General features: G+C 39.6%; 1 protein-coding gene across 5 annotated transcripts in view; it reads left to right on the top strand.

Moving 5' to 3' along the window:
* NDST2 (N-deacetylase and N-sulfotransferase 2) overlaps nucleotides 1–20,860 on the top strand; it is an 83,727-nt gene that overhangs the window by 56,479 nt on the left and 6,388 nt on the right. For all 5 annotated transcript variants that reach the window (XM_060769168.2, XM_060769166.2, XM_060769167.2 and 2 more), the window contains 7 exons: nucleotides 2,513–3,924; nucleotides 12,871–12,958; nucleotides 14,747–14,901; nucleotides 15,232–15,417; nucleotides 15,989–16,117; nucleotides 17,175–17,357; nucleotides 19,628–19,724. In XM_060769168.2, the coding sequence (XP_060625151.2) occupies nucleotides 2,932–3,924; nucleotides 12,871–12,958; nucleotides 14,747–14,901; nucleotides 15,232–15,417; nucleotides 15,989–16,117; nucleotides 17,175–17,357; nucleotides 19,628–19,724 (1,831 nt within the window). In that variant the 5' untranslated portion in view covers nucleotides 2,513–2,931. The remainder of the gene's footprint in view (nucleotides 1–2,512; nucleotides 3,925–12,870; nucleotides 12,959–14,746; nucleotides 14,902–15,231; nucleotides 15,418–15,988; nucleotides 16,118–17,174; nucleotides 17,358–19,627; nucleotides 19,725–20,860) is intronic.

Genomic DNA, 20,860 nt, shown 5'->3' with positions numbered 1-20,860 from the left:
TGGGCATATGGAATATTTGTGCCAAGTTTGGTCCAGATCCATCATAGTTTGAGTCCACAGTGCTCTCTGGATGTAGGTGAACCACAACTCCCAAACTCAAAGTCAATGCCCACCAAATCCTTCTAGTGTTTTCTGTTGGTCATGAGAGTCCTGTGTGCCACGTTTGGTTCAGTTCCATCATTGGAGTTCAGAATGCTCTTTGATTGTAGGTTAACTATAAATCCCAGCAACTACAACTCCCAAATGACAAGATCAATTTTTGTAGTGATGGTCATTCGCTGGCCTAGTAGGTGTATTGTATCCAAATTTGGTGTCAATTTGTCCAGTGGTTTTTGAGTTATGTTAATCCCACAAACAAACATTACATTTTATTTATATAGATAGAGCAAGCCCTTAGATTCTGATAGTGTCTGTGCGAGTTTTGTAAAGTGCAATAGTGCATTCAGCATTCATGAATCCAAGTAATAAACCTAGAAATGTTAGGAAGAAGTCCCATTCTTTTCCCATTTCCCTTAAATATTAATGCTTCCTACAATATCTTTCTAATTCAATTTCACTATCATTTGTTAGATAGCTTTAGTTCAAAGTCCTTTTGAGTGTTGCACAGTGGCTCACACACATCACTGCCATTGGGGCCTTATTTTTGTTTTTTTATTGAAGTTCTCCCTGTAACACAAGGAGGCCCTGTTATTGCAGAGCTGAAGAGAATAATCAGTTGGTGAAACTGTTTATACAGTTGGTTTAAATTGATTTATGTACTAGACACAGGTGCATAAGGATTCAATTTATCTCCTGTTCATTTGGCAACCAAGTACAAGGCCCTTAGTACCAATAAAGTAAGAGTAATAAATGCTAGATATGCTACTAATATTTTAATATCTAAAGAGGAAATACTTCAGGTTGTGTGTATCTGGAAACTTTGACCCACAATACCAAGCAGTCTGGGAGAAGATGTCTATCTGTTGCAGAAATAGCATATAGAATGCTCAGTTGGCATTGAATTCCTTAGACAAGCAAATTCTGTGCCAAATGATGTAAATCGTGGGTTCCTAAACTAAGGCCCACGGGCCAAATACAGATCTCCAAAGTCATTTATCTCTCCCCCCCCCCCCACCCCAAACTTTAGACCAATGGTTCCCAACCTGTGGGTCCCCAGTGTTTTAGCCTACAACTCCCAGAAATCCCAGCCAGTTTACCAGCTGTTAGGATTTCTGGGAGTTGAAGGCCAAAACATCTGGGAACCCGCAGTCTGAGAACCACTGCTTTAGACTTAGGGTCGCCACTGTGTACACATCTCGGGTATGATAGTGTGTATATATTGCATCTGAAAACACCCACTTCTCTTTCCATACAAACGTTTCCCAGCTGCGATGCCTGGGAGCAGTTCATGCTACAATCTGTTTACAAGTCTGTTTAAAATTGTTATGCGGCATCCTGCCACATTAAACTGGGGAAACTTGCTGTGACTGTAAAAGGATTTATTTCTTGATAAGAGCTGGTTTCCACTCCCCCCAACAACTCTTCAGTGGTTCTCTCTGTGGCCTCATTAGGTTTCCTTTTTCTGTGGTTTTTGGCACCTTATCCGTTTTTCTTCCATCTCAGCTAAGCTTTTGTGTGTTTGGCATCTTTGATTCTAAACCTCAGTCTTAAACTTTGGTGCTGAAGTTATTTGGCATTTCTAAAGATATTGATGTATATTTCTTTCCTTGCATTACTCTTGATACTTTTTCTCCAAAGTACATTCCATCCTGTCTCATATATACAGTTAAATAAAATTGTGGTGGAATTAATCTCATAATAGGATTGAATTTTTGAGCGTGTGTTTTAAAGACCTTGCCTTGGTGGGATTAATGAAATCATGCATTTCTCAGAATGAAAAGCCTAAGTGATCGTGGCAGTTTTTCTGAAATTATGAACAGAGAAAAGAAGTATTGAAAGATGCTGAGTGATGAAATTCCACCGTTCCTTGTTTCCTCTTGTCTTGATTCCTGGCCATAGCATACTGCGCTGCGGAATTCAATAGCTGCATGTTGGTGTCATGAATTGGATTATACTTCTAATGATTAAATAACATAAAAATACTGAGAAATCTCATACTTTGTTTCAAGAAGGATCTGTTAATTTGACCTCCTGCTTGGGTTATCAGGAGACCTTTCAAAATGTCACACTAGAGTCACTAATTCACTTGCTCCAAATATATCTTGATTTTTGGCAGAGGTGAGATCTTAGCTAAGTTCTGTCTTTCCCTAAATATGTACTAAAACAAGCTAAGGTGCTAAGTTATGAAAGCCAAAAAAGAGCTGCTGAGAAACAAGAAGCTGTCATGTGCATGCTTAGGATAGCCAAGAGCTCTACAAAACCAAGGTAGTGGTGAAGCAGCCCATGGAGCCCTGGAACCTCAGTGGCTGCAGATGCTAAATGGCTGTTATGGGGATTGAGAAGACAAAAAAGGTTGAAGGGTGGTTTTAATTCATGAAGTTCTTAATTTATCTTTTTTCTTTCTTGATTGCAGATAGTCAAGTGAAGGGGACCATCATGTGACCAGCAGGCCAACTCGCTGAAGCACTTCTTCAATTGGTAGAGAGCCGTTGCATTCTTACCACGATGCCTAACATTTGCTTCTGAATCCAAGGAATTCATAATTGCACATGAACCACTTCTATCCTAGGACTCTTCTGAGCCAGTGGAGAAACAGAAGAGAGGGGCAGCCTTCAGAGGAGCAATGGGACTTGAATACCATGGTCACTTGAGATAAATGGCAGATCACTGGGTGTCTAGTCCTGTAGCTGCTTGCTTAATCTTCATCCCTCTCTGCGGCCCACATTTCTTCTCTGTGAGCTGCCACTGGCTCTTCCAGTGGTGGCGGTGGAGACACCGAAGGCAGCTTGGTTGGTGCCAAGCTTAAGGAAGTGATAAGCAACCCACCTCACCATGAGTCAGTTATGGAAAGTAGTGAGGCATGTGCGACAGCTGGAGCTCCACAGATTGATTCTGCTGCTCATTGCCTTCAGCCTGATCTCCATGTGCTTCCTGGCCTACTATGTCACTAACAGCCCTAAAATCAAGGAACCACCCCCATTGCCCTTCAGTGATTGCAGCAACCAGCACAGGGTCCTCATTCCACCCCAAGCAAGCTGGAGGCTCACAAAATCGGTGGATAACTCACGCACAGACCCTGTGGTGCTAGTCTTTGTGGAAAGTATCTACTCTCAGCTGGGACAGGAGATTGTGGCTATCTTGGAATCTAGCCGATTTAAATACAGAACAGAGATTGCCCCTGGAAAAGGGGACATGCCCACTCTAACAGACAAGGACCACGGCCGCTATGCTCTTATTATCTATGAGAACATCCTTAAATATGTGAATCTGGATACCTGGAATAGGGATCTGCTGGACAAATACTGTGTGGAGTATGGTGTAGGGATTATTGGTTTCTTCAAGGCAAATGAGAACAGCTTGCTTAGTGCTCAGCTCAAGGGCTTTCCCCTCTTTCTACATTCCAACCTTGGGTTGCGTGACTATCATATCAACCCCAACGCACCACTGCTATATGTGACCCAAGCTAATGAAGTTGAACAAGGTCCTCTCCCTGGCGATGACTGGACAGTGTTCCAGTCAAATCACACAACTTATGAGCCCGTGTTGATGGCCAGCACCAAGTCATCAGAGTCAATCCCTCACCTGACCACCCACAGGGCTCTGCATGCTACAGTGGTGCAGGACCTGGGTCTACATGATGGTATTCAGCGAGTCCTTTTTGGCAATAACCTCAATTTCTGGCTGCACAAGCTCATATTTGTGGATGCTATTGCTTACCTGACCGGCAAACGTCTTTGTCTCACCCTTGACCGCTACATCCTTGTGGACATTGACGATATCTTTGTGGGCAAAGAAGGCACACGCATGAAGGTGTCGGATGTGGAGGTAAAGTTGGACAAAAGGAGTGTATGGGTGGAAATGTAATAGAAACATACATTCAAAAGATCAGGAAGCAAAATGCTGCGTCTAGGAACATTATTCAGTGGTTTTAGCTTCTTGTAATTTAAAACAGACTCAGCAGTTTCTCTCCATTAAAAATATGGGCAGATGAAGGAGCACGTTTTGTTGTTGCAAACCATAGATTCTTTGTAATATGACATTTTTCTCCCAAAATCTTTAGGAACATAATTAAGAGAAATAATTAAAAGATTAGGTATCCTCCCATTTTAAACACTCAGCCCCTCCAGTGTTTTGAAATTGAGATGATATTAAGATGATCTGACAGGCATCGCAGCACTTTGCTTTTCTCTGTTGATTATAGCCAGATTTTCAGTGCAGTTGGCATAAAATTCTAATAATTATGTCTGATATATTAAAAAATATAGCTTATTTGCAATATAATTACATTTTTCCATTTTGTAACAAATGGAGCTGCAAGTTTCATAACAGTAAGAAACATATGAATTATAAGAAGCTTTTCCAGTTCTGCCAATTTGAGGAGAAGGCACCTCCCCCTAATAAAACAGAAGAAACCATCAATAGTAGAAAAACATAATATTGTTTCGACTAGTGCTCCAGTGGGTCTTAGAGACATAATGCACTAATTCTTATAAAATTGACCCAGACAAGGTAGCCAAGACAAGGAATTGTAATGATCTGGTATTATGCATACTCTTACAGAAAAGTCTTCCTCTTACATATTCTTGTGGAAATGACCAGGGGACAATAAATATGTGAACATTTTGTATTTAAGTATTTTATTAAACATTCAGAAATGAAATATTCCATAATTTGTTTTCCCCCAATCCTTTTCGGGGGGAAAGGCAATGGGAAAAAAGAAAAAGGGGTCTTTCTTTTTTATTTATTTGTATTGCAAGGTTTTTTTTCTGTGCCCCCCTCCCTCTGGACTTCAGATCTCTACTTAGGATCAGAGATGTAGTCTAGTATATCTAACAAGATGCCGGTTGGAAAACTTAAAAATACCTTCGTTTTGTTCTAGGAAATGGCAGACAAGTGATGCTTCTCTTACAGTCATATCCTTGAGCTAAGTTATTGTAGTCTACTAAGGTTCTTTTGTCAAAGGCTGAAAACCATAGGATACCTATTTATGTATATTTAGTGTATATATCCAGCCCTCTAGCCAAAAAGAGCACCTTACAAATGGTTAATTGGACAGCTACCTGCCAGACTTACCATCATTCTTAAAGAATGAAACACAAGGTAAAAGGGATGGCAGTGAGGGAAGGGATTCAATCCTACAATTGCAGACTGCTGCTCGCTTCCTCAGGGCTCCGAGAAGTGGAGGTTTGTATGGTATGGACTTACGAGGTATGTGATAGTTTGCCACAAGTCAGATATTAATTGAAGGCACACAGCAACAATCTCTGATTGGATTCAGTTCAGTTTGTTTATTGTTGAACTAAGGTCTGGGGTAAGGCCGTGCATTGGGTGGAGCTGTGTTTGCTTGCTCCTTTGGGTTCTGTTGTTCTGCCTGACATCAATACCAGGAAAGAATCAACATCTTTATTAATAATTACTTGGACACTGGAATAGAGGGCATGCTTCTCAAATCTGCAGATATCCCCCAACTGGGAGGGATAGCTAATATGACCTTAACAGATTAGAGAGCTGGGCCAAATCTATTAAAATGAATTTCAACAGGGAGAAATATACTGTACTACACTTAGGCAATAAAAATGAAACACACAAATATAGGATGGGTGACATGTGGCATAAAAACATGAAAGGGATTTAGGAGACTTGGGGACCTCCCAAACTGGCCCTTTATCCCTGGATCTGATCCCAGGTTTTCTGTTTTTCCCAGATTATCTAGCAGTGTGGACTCATATAATCCAGTTTAAAGCAGAAAACCTGGGATCAGATTCTGGGATGTAGGGCTTGTCTGGAAGGGCCCTGAGTAGACCACAAGTAGACACGAGTCAACAGTGTGATGCAGTAGCTTAAAAAGCCAATGCAATTCTAGGCTGCATCAATAGGAGTATAGATTGGGGAAAATAATAGTCCCCTTTTATTCTGCCTTGGTCAGACCTCACCTGGAATACTGTGTGCAGTTCTCGGCATCCAATTCAAGAACAATTTCCAGAAAAGGGAAACCAAAATGATCAAAGGCCTGGAAGCCAAGCCCTGTGAGAAGAGGCTTAGGGAGCTGGGTATGTTTAGCAAAAGATTTATACGATCTGAAGAGAAACCAGGGTTAACTGGATCCTCTCCTAAAATGTATTTTAACTATTATCAACTTCCATTGTTTTTGTTGTGGGAGCAAATTTTGGTTTCTGTTTAGCATCCTTGGTGCCTGTACTCCAAGGGTACTATTGTGCATGTGTGGTGCTTTTTGTCATGGCCTTGGACCCGTACAATAAACTATTTTTGATTGAATGTTTAGCTTATAAAAGAGATAGGTGAGAGTAGACATGATAGCCATGTTTAAATTTGTATATGAAAGGATGATGATGATAGTAATAATAATAATCATCATCAAAGTTATGGATTGTCGATGTTGCAATCCCAGGTGACAGCAGGGTTGAAGAGAACCAGTGGAAATCTGACATTATATGAGGATTTAAAGATCGAACTGCAAAGACTCTGGCACAAACCAGTAAAGGTGGTCCCAGTGGTGATGGGCACACTGGGTGCAGTGCCTAAAGACCTTGGCCTGCACTTAAACACAATCAGCACTGACAAAATTACCATCTGCAGAAGGTCACCTTACTGGGATCTGCACACATTATTTGTCAGTACATCACACAGTCCTAGACACTTGGGAAGTGTCCGACGTGTGATCCAATACAGCAGCCAGTAGAGTTTCTACTGTGGACTCATCTTGTTGTGTTTCTAATAATAATAATAATAATAATAATAATAATAATAATAATAATAATCGGCTTTATTTATACCCCACCCCCTCTCCCCAAAGGGACTCAAGAGCAACTTACAACTGTCCCTTTGCAGAGAGGACAATCTTGTTTTCTGCTGTTGTAGAGATCAGGATGCAGAGTAATGGATTCAAATTTCAGGAGAAGAGATTCCACCTAAAAACATTAGGAAGAACTATCTAACAATAAGAGCTATTTGGCAGTGGAATATGCTGCCTCAAAGTGTGGTGGGGTCTTCTTCTGTGGAGGTTTCTAAGCATCTGTTGAGAGTGCTTTGACTGGGTGTTCCTGTATGGCAAGGGGTTGGCTGGATAGACCTTGTGGTCACTTCCAGCTTTATGATTCTATGAAACCCGACACAGCAACAAATCCAGATCAGAGAAAATTGTCATATATTTTTAGTAGGAGACAACAGCTTTTGAAAAATCACTCCCATTTGTTCTGTGCGACATCTGCATGGATTTCTCAGCACAAGTGAACCCAGAACGGGGCCAGGCAAACAGCTTTACAAATGAAACGATGCCTGGCAATTGCTGACTGCTTCCTTTTCTAGATGGAAGGTATAAAAGCTTCCCTTGAGACTATAAAAAATAAACTCAGACCAGATCATTGTAAAATATATTTTGTTTAGCAGTTTAGAAGAATGAAATGAAGCAATAATCCGAGATCAGTAAAACAGAATTTCAGGCAAAACAGATAAAGCTCAGATTTACCAGTTGAAAAGAAGCTCTCTGAAGTTAATGAATTTTGGTATTTTGAACAAAGGCAAGAAATTAATTCATGGGTTTGTTGTTGATGTCTCAGAAGAAGTAGTCAGAATTTCCTCATGACCAAACAGCTGGTTTGATTTGCTGACATTTAACCTAAACGGGATTTAAGAGCATTACGTCAATGCTAAAGGAAGTTTTAAATATTGCAGCTCTTCCTGTCTTGTTTTCTAAAAGGATCCAGATCGTGTGCAATTGGAGAAAATTGTTTCCGAAGAAAACTTCCTTTACTTCCTTTGATTACAATTAATTTTTCCTTTGCAGGCTGTTGTTGAGGATGTTTTTACATGAAAAGTTGTGGAAAGAAAGTTGGGATTCTTAGAAATGTGCAGAACTAGGGTAGATACAATGTTGCAACCTGGCATTCTCTGTAAAATCTGAAACATCTGTTCATATTTTTTTTACATAACTGGTTATGCCACTTTTGTTTGACTTGGAGTCTGGTAGTGTATTCACATTTCCTATGTTTACACTAGACTTTAATATCAAAAGAAATCCGTATGCTCAGGAATCCATTCTTCTTTAATGTCAGTGTTGAAAACACTGGACCTTGTTCCCAAACATAATGCATTCCTATGTGTTGGTAGTTGTTGGTAAAAGTTACACTAAGCAGATGATCTGAAAACATGCCCAATTCTGAGGGGTAAAGTGATATACCGTATATACCCAAGTATAAGCAGAGTTTTTCAGCCCTTCTTTAGGCTGAAAAAGCCCCTCTCAGCTTATACTCAAGTCAAGGTTATTTATTATTTTACTCTGTTATTATTATTATTTATGATATTTATATATTGCCTTTCTCAGCCCGAGGGCGACTCAGGGCAGTTCTATTATCATTATTATTAATAATTAAATGTATTATTTTACATTATTACATTTACATTATTTTACTCTATTATTATTACAATTTATTTTATTATTGTTATTGTTACATGTATTATTTTACTCTATTTATTATTATTATTTTATGATTTTAATCTATTTTTATTATTGTTATTACATTTCCATTATTTTACTCTATTTATTATTGGAAGGATACGTAAGCACATTTACATTGAAGAAGGGTAGAATAATGATTTAATGAGAGTAGGACAGTCTTATCTTAAGTTACAGTTTTATGTAAATATTCAAAAACATTTAACTTACTGATGTCTCGATTAATGTAATTTTATTACTATCTATTTTTATTTTGAAATTTACCAGTAGCTGCTGCATTTCCCACCCTTGGCCTATACTCAAGTCACTACGTTTTCCCAGTTTTTTTTGTGGTTAAATTAGGTGCCTCAGCTTGTATTCGGGTCAGCTTACACTTGAATATAAATAGTATCTGATATATATATTTCAAAAATATATACAGGCATTCTTTAATTAATGAAACCTCTGGCAAAGAAGCTCCTTTTTACAAAGCCTTTTTATATGCATCCAGCTTCTTTTTTCTTTCTGTACTATCTAGCTGGAAGGCTTTTAGTGGCATCAGCTAAAAACCAATGAAGGAGGGCTGGAAAAACACAGATTTTCAATGTCAGATTGCTCCATTATATCTGCAGTAAACAATGCAACGAAACTTGCATTGGAAAAGTGGGATTCTATTCTAGTCAATCTGACTGTAGCTGTGTATGCTGTCTATAACACGAAAGTAAACAACAGGTCACTTCAGAATTACTGAGTGTACACAAAAAGCAAAAGAGGAAGAAGAGATAAGCTTATCTTACCAGTTGCCTTCAGTATGTTTGAAAGAAAAAAGAACACAGATCTGTAAAATTGACACCAAAATGGAAACCACAAGAAAGGTGGGAGGCTGGAGAAAAAAGAAATACCCCTGAATGCATTTTAGAAGAAACTTTCAAGTTGCCTCAGAAGGTTGAAAATATTTTTGTTTGCTTAGGCAAGGCTTATAAACTGGGAGTTTCGTTTCACGTGGGCATATTATTACTTTTGCATAAAAAGCTTTCTTGTGGTATAGGAACTGATCCCTGTTCTTTCCATGTTATTTTTTACTCTGATGTCAAAATTTCTGTAAAGGAAGTGACATCCAGGAACACATTTACTTTGGTAACTGAGATATACTTCTAGTCTCAAGCACAACAGCTGTTATAATGAGAAGGACCAAGGGCCTGTGACTATGGAAGATTACAAATATATTGTGTCACTTTTCATCTGTGTTGAAAATAGAAGTATTAAGCAATATTTGGTTAAAGAAGGCACAGATAATTGTTTTTATGTTAAAGATGGTAGAACTTGTGCAAATGAAAATTTCTTGCACTGGTAGTTAAAAAGTAAACGTGAAAAGCAGTAATAGGCAAAATATAGCATTAATTATGTTGATTTGTTTTCAGTATTCTACAGTACAACATTCTGCCTCTTTTTCCACTTTACAATTGATTATCAAGCTGGCTATTCCTTTAAGGTTTCAGTTCAAGAGAGTTTTAGTGCTAAGAACTGGCAGATATGCTTTGATCCAGAGGTTTGTGGAGTGGGCTAGCTGGTGGTAGTGGCACTGTCAAGATTCAGGCTTGCTAAGGATTTGCCAGCTAGTAGAAATGTTGTCATAGTAATCCCAGCTAGGGTTTAAAACTTCCCTTAGCATACAAGATTATAAGCCTCCTAGATTCATCTTTCACCCCACCCTTCACACCCAACTTCCAGAGAAGTAGGCGTTGTTCTATTCAGGAGCAAAACACAGGCGGTGAGTGCAGACAAGGATTGTTGGCCAAAATCAGGCCAGAAATAAACAAGACAAAAGATATATTGTTGAAGGTTTTCATGGCCAGAATCACTGGAATGTTGTATGGTTTCCAGGCTGTATGCCGTGTTCCAGCAGCATTTTTTTTTTAAAAGCATGACCTTTTAGAGATCATAACCTTTTGGAAAACCAGGAATCTCCATAGCCTTTGTGCCAAGTTTGGTTCAATTCCATTGCTGGTGGAGTTCAGAATGCTCTTTGATTATAGGTGAAGTATAAATGCCAGCAACTACAGCTCCCAAATGACAAAATCACTCCCTCCCCCAACCCCACCAGTATTGAAATTTGGGTGGTGGTATCAGGTATTTTTGCCAAATTTGGTCCAGTGAATGAAAATACATCCTGCATATCAGATATTTACATTACAATTCATAACAGTAGCAAAATTACAATTATGAAATAGCAACAAAAACAATGTTATGGTTGGGGGTCACCACAACATGAGGAATTGTATTAAGGGGTCACGGCATTAGGAAGGTTGAGAACCACTGGTTTAATACATTACTGAACATGGACTCAATAAAGACAGACTACTCACTATGGCATACTGACACTGACTACTGTAGGCATACTAACACTCCTGACTCCATCAACTGTACCGCCTGACTTCTAAACTGTACTACTTCTAAAATGGAGTCTCAGTCTGAAGAGTCCCAGATCTTTTCATGTGGTCTGCAGTCCCTCCCACAACATCAAACAATATAGAGTTAAGGGGAAACTGCATATCAAAATATACATACAATATAGTAAGAAATCACAATTATATACATAACAAATAACTAGTATAGGGGGCTTGTAGAAGGTTGCTATTTCCAAGAATTTTCTCCTGACATTTTGTCTGCATCTGTGGCTGGCATCTTGAGAGGATCCCCTGAAGATGCCCAGCCACACAGATGTAGGCGAAACGTCAGTAGAAAACCACACAATACTCCAAGACAAAAGATAATAATAGTAATCATGAGAATCCTGAGTTCAAAACAGTCTTCTAAAAACATGTCCCTCCCACCCCAAAGGAAGACTATTTTTGCCAATTTCTAGCAACTCTCCCTCAGTAGAGCAGTAAAGGGAGGCAGCAACTAGCGCCATTTCAACCTGGATGTTTGTGACTCCCTAATTTTCCCAAAGAAGGTGAATGTAAGCAGAAATTGGAGTAGGATTTAAATAACTAGTCATTGGCAGTCATCTGCTAAGTTGACTTGGGGGTATGGATGTGCTGTAAGATGGTCACTCTGGAATTGATTTTATTCTGACATTCACTAGGTGGGACTTGATCTCATGAAAGTAGTATTGTTGGCCGGGACTATGGCGCAGGTGGCTGGGAGTCAGCTGCATTAGATCACTACTGACCAAAAGGTCATGAGTTCAAAGGCAGCCTAGGTTGGAGTGAGCTTCCGACTATTGTGTAGCTCGCTGTTGACCTTTGCAGCCCGAAAGACAGTTGCACCTATCAAGTAGGAAATTTAGGTAGTGCTTATGCAGGGAGGCTAATTTAACTAATTTACAACACCATAAAAATATCCAGCAAGAATGCAAAGAATGAGGAAGTACACCATCAGTGTCACAAATGGACGGTGAAGTGACAGCTCCCCTGATGGCCAGAATACTCATGAAGCTGGAATGTTAAATGGCCTCTGTGTGTCTCTCTATATATGTTGTGTGCCTATGACATTGAATGTTTGCCATGTATATGTACATTGTAATCCGCACCAAGTCCCTTGTGGGGTGAGAAGAGCGGAATATAAATACTGTAAATAAATAAAGAAGGAAGGGAAAGGATCCAAAGAAACTGTTTTCCATGCTAGTAAACTGAAAGTAGATTACATGTCAGCTAGTACATAGCTCATGTTCATATAGAATACCCAAACTCAAGAGCAGGAATAGTCTTATGGTACAGAGCTATGCGGTAGGCTGTTTTTCAAAGGAAGGAACTAGCAAAACCACTTCTGAAAATCCTTGTCTAAGAAAGCCCTCTTAAGTTCAGTAAGTGATGCTTTGCTGAACTCAGAATGACATAATAGAAGGCTTATTAGATTGATGCTGATGAATAAACTGAATCTTAAGGAGGTACTTGGCTGTTTCAGTGAATTAAAGCTAGCTGACCAAGCCTTACAGAGATTTAAGAGACAGATGAACACATACATATTTAAGATTGCTTAGTTGGTGCTTCAACTAGTTGATCTATCTGTAGCTACGGGTGCTACAGGTTTGGACAATGCTTCCACAGTGAAGACTCTAGCCAGTTTAAAGGTGCCTTCTTGGCTTCTCTTAGTGGGGTGGATACTTCGTAGACAGGTAAGCACTTATGTCTCTTTGTAGTCCCCTTGAGGGCAACTTGTTGCAATTACTACTGGGAAAGCACCTCTTTCTAATGCTGCCATCTAGAGCTTGGCTCAGACCATTCATGTTAAGTCAGCATTGCATATTGAATAAAATATGAGATTGTGATTCTGGACTCTCCCATCTTTCCCCTCCCCTTTTCATTCTTTTGCAGGCTCTGCTGAACACTCAGAACAAATTGAGGACTTTAGTCCCCAATTTCACTTTCAACCTGGGATTCTCTGGAAAATTCTACCACACTGGTAAGATTCGTTTATTCATTCACATGCCTTGTATAGTCCTTAGAGCCGGATTTTAAAAGAATACATGGTTAGTAGTGTTTTAAAACGCTTTAAAAAAAAAAGCTGATTAGGAGGGAATCTGGTTAGAACTTTTTGGGAGTGGGATGGAGATGCCCCATGCTGCAGTCCTGGGCAGTTTATAAGGAATCCTTTGCTTTTGGGAGTATGTGGTCTGTTGCAGTGTTTTTAAAATATTCAATTTTTTATTCTGAAGTGGCCCTGCCCTGTGGAATTTCTTATGTTTGATGTTTGATTTTATATTTCTGTGTTGTTTATTATATTGGCTTTTGCATTTTATGTTTTGTGTATTGCGTTGATGGGCGTGGCCTCATGTAAGCCGCCCTGAGTCCCCCTGAGGGAGATGGAGCGAAGTATAAATAAAGTATTATTATTATTATTATTATTATTATTATTATTGGCCCAAATGGTGTTTTGACCATTCTTGGATGTTTACAGTGTGCCAGGGAGTACTTTTCTTCCAAGTAAAACTGCCACTTAGAGAGATTGTGCTGTACAACAGGTTACAGTTGGGGGGACCAAGAATTGCAGCTCTTTTTCCCTACCCACCATCACACTATGGAACCAATTTGAATGAGCCTCCTTCCCATATGTCAAACACAAGGCCCGTGGGCTGAATCTGGCACACCATGTCATTTTATGTGGCCCACGAGTCTTTCAATGCCAGGGCAACATAGTTACATAGCTATATGGTTACCCTTTGAAGGCAATCATTAATAATAATGGCAATATTATTATTATTAATAATAATAATAATAATTTAAAAACTTTATTTATACCCCACCACCATCTCCTGGAAGGACTCAGGACACCTCACAAGCACTCGAGGTGCAAACCCATAAAATACAAAAAGTGGAAAGTCAATAACACAAAGCAATAACAACTAACATAAACATCATTTTAAAAAACCTGGTTAAGAACAGTAAAATGTAACAATAGCTGCAGAACAAAACAAACTGCAATCAATATCAGTTTCATAAAGTGCACAGTGACATTTTATTTATTTATAGCTTATATAACCTGGTCTTCTCGACCTCCGAGGAGGGACTCAGGCCGGCTAACAACAGAGAATCAATATACAAATAAACTAATGCATAATAACATCATAGTACATTATTACATTAAAACACATTAAAATACAGATCATAATCTCTAGGTCCTCGAATTTCTAAACATTGTCAAAGGCTTTTCTAAAAAGCCATGTCTTTAGTTTATACAGAAGGCTTGGAGAGTGGGGACAAGCCTGATCTCTCTCAGGAGGGCATTCCAAAGTCAGGGGGCCTCCACTGAGAAGGTCCTCTCTCTCATCCCCACCACCCGCACTTGAGACAGAGGTGGGACTGAGAGGAAGGCCTCCCTGGTAGATCTTAGTGCCTGTACCAGTTCATAGAAAAAGATGTGATCTTGAAGATAGGTTGGACCTGAAGCATTTCGGGCTTTCTAGGTGATAACCTGCTCTTTGAATTGGGCCTGGAAACTCATCAGCAGTTGGTGGAGCTGCTTTAATAGGGGCATGGTAGGCTTCCTATAACCAGCTGATGAACATGATATTGACACCCCTGCCCTAGTAGCTATTTAAATTTTACATCAAAGCTGCTAAGTTTAAACTTTGAATCATGACTTCTAGCTAGTGGCTAACATTTCAAATATTTGGTTTTTCTTCGACTGACAATTGAACATCTATTCCTTTTGCTCCCTTCCCCTCTTCCTCCCTGACTCCCGTTCCTCCAGGTACCGATGAAGAAGATGAAGGGGATGACATGCTGCTGAAGCACAAGAAGGAGTTCTGGTGGTTTCCTCACATGTGGAGTCACATGCAGCCACATCTTTTTCACAATGTTACTGTTTTGGCCGAGCAAATGAAGCTCAACAAGCAGTTTGCTTTGGTAAAGAGGCAGCTCACTGGGAATGTTTCGGTTTACACATTTGACCCTTGACTCCTGGTGAATTATAAGGCCTTCTTAATGGTATTGTGTCAATAAAGCTTCCTTGTCTAATCAACTGGAGGTGATTTGTACTCTCCGTAAGCTATTAGCTCTTAACAAATCTAGCCTAAATGCACTGTGGCATAAACCCTGATCCTTCCTTTCAATATAGTCCCTTGTGTTGTCCCTTTAGATTCATGCCTTGACCTAGAGCCCCTTGTCATAACCTGTCCTTTTTTTCATTAACAACAAAGTGAATATACATCCGAAACATTTGTGTTCTCTTTCCAGGAGCACGGGATCCCCACAGACATGGGCTATGCGGTTGCTCCCCATCACTCAGGTGTTTACCCTGTTCATGCACAACTCTATGAGGCATGGAAAACTGTCTGGGGCATTCAGGTGACCAGCACGGAAGAATATCCTCACCTTCGTCCTGCCCGGTACCGACGGGGGTTTATCCACAATGGGATCATGGTGAGATAAGGAAGTGCCTTTTGATTTCCTGAAGGGAAGGGAAATCCTAAACAGATTGGGAGGAACGACAACCCAGGAAGGGCTACAGAATATTTGTTGGAATAATATTGAAAGACAATATTGAAAGATAATATTGAAAGAGTCGCCTGAGGGCTGAGAAAAGCGGTATATAAATAAAGTAAATAAATAAAACAAGGGAAGTTGATGGAAAGGAAAATAAAAGAGAGCATGGCTGAATGACTAGAATCATCAGCAAGTAAAGCATTTCTTTGGAGATCCCATTTGTTTTATGTGAACGCTTAATATTTATATGTCAGTTGTCAACATTTACAAATAAATAAATTTGGTGTGCACGTGTATGCATGCATGTTCATTGTTAGCCTCCCCCAGTGTAGTGTTTGGGAAGATAATTCTCTGACTCACTGTTGTAGATGTTTTCAGACCAGGAGCCAATTTAAGTCAGTGGAATTGGTGGCACTTTCAGCTCTGCTTTGACTTGCCCCTGTTTTTATGATTCTCAGCAGGAACCTGCAGCAGTCCTTAATCTTTCTTCTTCTTCTGACTCATCCAGGTGTTGCCTCGACAGACTTGTGGTCTTTTCACTCACACTATCTTCTATAATGAATATCCTGGTGGCTCAAAGGAGCTGGACAAAAGCATTCGTGGTGGTGAACTCTTCTTGACAGTACTCCTAAACCCAGTAAGTGCTGCAGCATTGGTTCCCTTGGTTCTTTATATTGTGACGAGTTGGGCAAAAGGACTTCAGTACTCCCAGTCCCTCTTTCTCCCCCTTTCTCATTGGTGATATTGGAGCTATGTTGATCTGCCCTATGTGAATAACTGGCTTCTGAACAGATCCCATATGTTGTAGCTAACGGTTAGATCTTTCTGGACAGGGAAGTCTTCATTTTCCAGTTGACTTTTCCTTAATGGAATCAAGACTGTTCTGAGTTCTTAGAGTTTCTGCATCTTTATCCTTTGAGACTGAGGCCCCATCTACACTGACTATTTAATGCAGTTCAAAACCAACGTCAAACTATAGCAATCAGGCAAAAAAAAAAAATTCCCACAAAAGTGCATTAAAGAAAGCCCTTAATATGTATCAATGATCTGTGGTTTATGTAATCATAATCTGGCCTTAAAATGTTTTTGGGATTTCCAGTGTAAGATCTGCATAGCAAAATCATGTTTTTCAATGCTCGTTTGAAACTGCATTAAATGATCAGTGTAGATGAGGGCTGACTAATGCTTTGATTCTACCTCCTTAATCCTTTGATTTGTCCTTAATCCTTCCTTTGTGGTTGTGTTTTCCATTTAGCAACTTCTCAGTTTGTCTTTGATCCCTTAAGAATGCCAAATCAGCATCATCCAAAATCTATAATATTGCAGATACATATAAACCACATAATGATAAATAATTGTTCTTACAATAAGGATGTAAAACAATTAATCCTAAAATATTCCAATATAAGCCAAAATGTTCAGTATATGATCTGAAATTCGGTAAGGCAGTTACCTTGAGTGCATGGATCATGTTGACTAGTTTAGAGGCATCTGCTGTTAACTCTACCTGTTGTAGGCAGGTACTCACATAGATTCAGCTAATGTAGAAGCCAACTCTTTCCCAGCATAGCATTTACTGTATTGTAAAACTTGAGTCTGCCTGATGTTGAAGAGAGCATAAAGCAGACAGAGGCATCCAAGTGGCCTGAGTTTGCTGGAACTTATAAGTGCCACTTTCTCTTCCTTCTTTGTAGATCAGTATCTTCATGACACACTTATCCAATTACGGGAATGACCGGCTGGGACTTTACACTTTTGAAAGCCTGGTCAAGTTTGTGCAGTGCTGGACCAACCTTCGTCTTCAAACGCTTCCACCCATCCAGTTGGCTAAAAAGTATTTTGAAATATTTTCGGAGGAGAAGGATCCTCTTTGGCAGGTGAGAAGGAAAATTGATTGATCGATTGATAGTGTAACACAACTCCAGAATAAGATGACCATGTAAAAAGAGTCTTAAAATAATAATAGCAAACACATTATGATCTACAATAAAGTATACAAGAATACTACATGATTATTGGAATATTTGAGTTCTATAACAGAGGTTGTTGTGACCATACTTTTGGCTTTCATCCTGCTGAGGTTAAAGAGCTTGCAATCTGTCCAATGTGTTATTTCCACACTGTTAGGAAGCTTTCCGTCAACAAGGTGTAGAATAGCTATGAAGATGGAAAATAAGGTTGGGTCAATGACAATTCCCTGTTTGATACCTGATCCCACTTTGAATGTGTCAGAGGTCATCACAAGTTGGAATAATGCCATGTGCCTCATTTTGAAGAAGACCTACGAGTCACTTTAAACACCTTCACAGAAGCATACGAAGCTTGGCTTCTCACTTAACATCAAGAAAACCAAACCGCTCTACCAGCAGGCGCAAACCAGTCCCTCTGCAATGCCAAAATAAAGCTTAAAGGTGTAATGCTAGAAAATGTTGACAATTTCCGCTACCTTGGGAGCCACCTCCCTTCAAAAGTTGACAGTGATACCAAAATACAACACCGTCTGAGTTTAGCATTTTTTTCAAATGAAGCAGTGTCTGTTCGAGGATTGGGATGTTTGTAGGAATCCCAAGATGCTTGTTTATACATAGTTTATACAGGGTTGGAAATTGTCCTTCCAACTCTGTTGTGCACCTGCAAAACAAGGATCATGTACAAACATCATTCCTCGACTTTTGGAACAATTCCATCAACATTGCCTTCAAAAATCCTGCAAATCTCTTGAGAAGACAGGCAGACAAATGTTAACGTTCTGGAAGAATCAAAGACCACCAGTATTAGAGCAGTAATCTTCCGTCATCAACTTTGCTGGACTGTACCAGAAGGTTGGAAGTCCATCTACACAAATTCTCAAGTGAATTGGGAGATACACTAGCATAATAAAAATCTATTTTGTGCTAGCCTCTCCTCTTTCCGTAGTCATTTCTGTCATCCTGTACATAAGAAGAGGGAGTCTCTCAAGGGGAGAACTTCTTCGATCAGTGGAGGCTGTCTACATGATTTCAGTCAATTTTTGAGCTGTCATCTGGATAAAAGCATTAGGAGAACTGGTAAGTGAGGGACATCACAGCTTTCTGACTGGGACATTCCTTGTCTCAGCCCTGCATTGCTGTCCTTATTCTTCAGGGCACCTCTGGCAGCTATATGTTGAACTTGCTTCATGTTGTCTTCCCTAAACAATAGATAGAGCCAGTCTTCATCCTGCAGCAAGAACGCAATCAAAAGAGAGACGAAAATAACATTTGCTTTGGTCTTAAACAGAGGCTGGACGGCCATCTGTCAGGGATGCTGTAGCTGCACAGTTCTTGGATTGAGCAGATGGCTGCATTAGATGGTTTCCAAGATGCATTCCTGCCTATGAACTCCAAATTCTGAAGCCAGAAAAAGGATAAAAAGAGTGTTGGTATAAGTTTTCATTCTCCAGCCTTCCCACGGATTACAATACATAATATTTCATGTTGGATGATAGGCACGGAGAAGTTTGCTTGCACTCTTTGACATCATTCAGAAGCATTCCTGGTTTTTTTCTTCTGAAATGTTTTTTAACTACATACATCCTCTGGATTTCGGTTGATCTGGGACACCTTGGTTGCTGTGTTTGAGAAAACTAAGCATTATTTTCTTTATGATGTATTGCCCTTTTGAGTGGATTTAGCATCCATGAAGCTTGCTTGACATAGGAAATCCTTGTTTATTGTAGGTTAAAGATGTTGAGCTTTGCTTTGTATCTCGTGCTGTATTTTCATGACATTGGTTAAAGGTTGTTTTCAGACACTACAGCCAACTTCCAAATATGGGTCTGTTGAATTCATGCAATTTGTTGTGGAAACAAGGATTGGTGATACAGCTTCAGTGGAGACTCCTTTTTCCCCATGAATTTCCCTTCCAGGGGGACAGGGAAAGGGGTAGATTCCTCTCACATCCTGTTGTCTTGGCCCCATTTGTAACTATGAGTCATTTGTAAGTTGGATGTTTGTAACTCAGGGACTGCCTATATACTGCTTTGGAACTGGGTCTTTCATATTGAAACATGCTATACTTTAGCAGCCAGCTCCAGGGCTCAAAGCTCCAGGAGGATATCCTTAACAAATCCCAAGGAAAGTGTTTATGATCTTGCCTCATCTCACGCTTGGTTTATTATTTGTTGCAGAATCCTTGTGATGACAAGCGGCATAAAGACATCTGGTCCAAAGAGAAAACATGTGACCGGCTTCCCAAGTTCCTTATTGTTGGTCCTCAAAAGACTGGTAACGTTGCCTACTATGCATTTCACCTGTACACACAGATCCTCTTGTTTTTATAGCGAACATTTAGGATTTCATTCTTGATTAACATAGCATTCCTTTGAGAGTTTAGCTTAGTTTAAGAGGAAGCACCTTAGGATCCTCCAGGTATTTAGGACTACAAGTGCCATTGCTCTTGTTCAATGTGGACAAATCCTAAAAATGGTGTTAGTTGTAGTCAGAAATATTTTAAGAGCAAATGGTTGCTTACTCCTGGAATAATCCTTCTGAAAAAGGGCAGTTGGAGCAGGAATTGACATTTTCAAATTGATTTGGATTGTGAAACTAGTTCTGAGATGAATTTTCAGTAGATAAGGGTGAGAAGGAAATAATGATGTTCATAGAAGTTTGATTTGGTCAGATTTTAAAGTGTTATATTACTGACCTCTGAAGCACGACTACTCAAAGGTTATTACAAACACTTCCATCTTTTTCATAGACATGGATTTTCCATGTTAAAATAATAACAACAACAACAACAACAACAACAACAACAACACTTTATTTATATTCCACTCTTCCACCCCAAAGGGGACTCAGGGCGGATCACAGTACATATACACAGCAAACATTCAGTGCCGCTTTGTATAGACAATACACATACAGACAGAACAGAAGGAGGTGGTTTGTTTCAGCTGTTTTTAGTGCCATGGAAGGTTAGGCTCGAGTCCAGGGAGTGCGGTTGCTCAATACCCTGACGAAGAGACGTCAGGACTTCCTTCTTCCTTTTGGTCCTCCAGCATTTTCTGATCTCCTTTCTTTTATGGTGTCGTAAATCACCTCCCCCACTTTTAGTGGTACCTAATTTCTCTAATCACAGCTAAAGCTGTTTTCAAATTGCTTAGGTAAACAATGAGCTAGGCTGACAGTTGGCAGCTCATACCAACCTGGGGGGCTTCGAACTTGCAACCTTTTGGTTGATAGATCTTATAATTGCTGATTATAAGGTAGTGAAGTAAATGGGAGGGTTATGGAAGTTGATGACATCTGGATGCCCTGTAAAATCTCCCTGAAAGATTCAGGGCAAAATTGATCAACAAATATCTTGCCTGAATTTACAAATTTGTTTCAGACCTTTCAACTTCTGGATTGAGTTTTAT

This window comes from Anolis sagrei, chromosome 3 (genome assembly GCF_037176765.1).
Source record: "Anolis sagrei isolate rAnoSag1 chromosome 3, rAnoSag1.mat, whole genome shotgun sequence".
Taxonomy (NCBI): domain Eukaryota; kingdom Metazoa; phylum Chordata; class Lepidosauria; order Squamata; family Dactyloidae; genus Anolis; species Anolis sagrei.
Note: the sequence above shows the minus strand (reverse complement) of the source record. Positions and strands in the feature narration are given on the sequence as shown.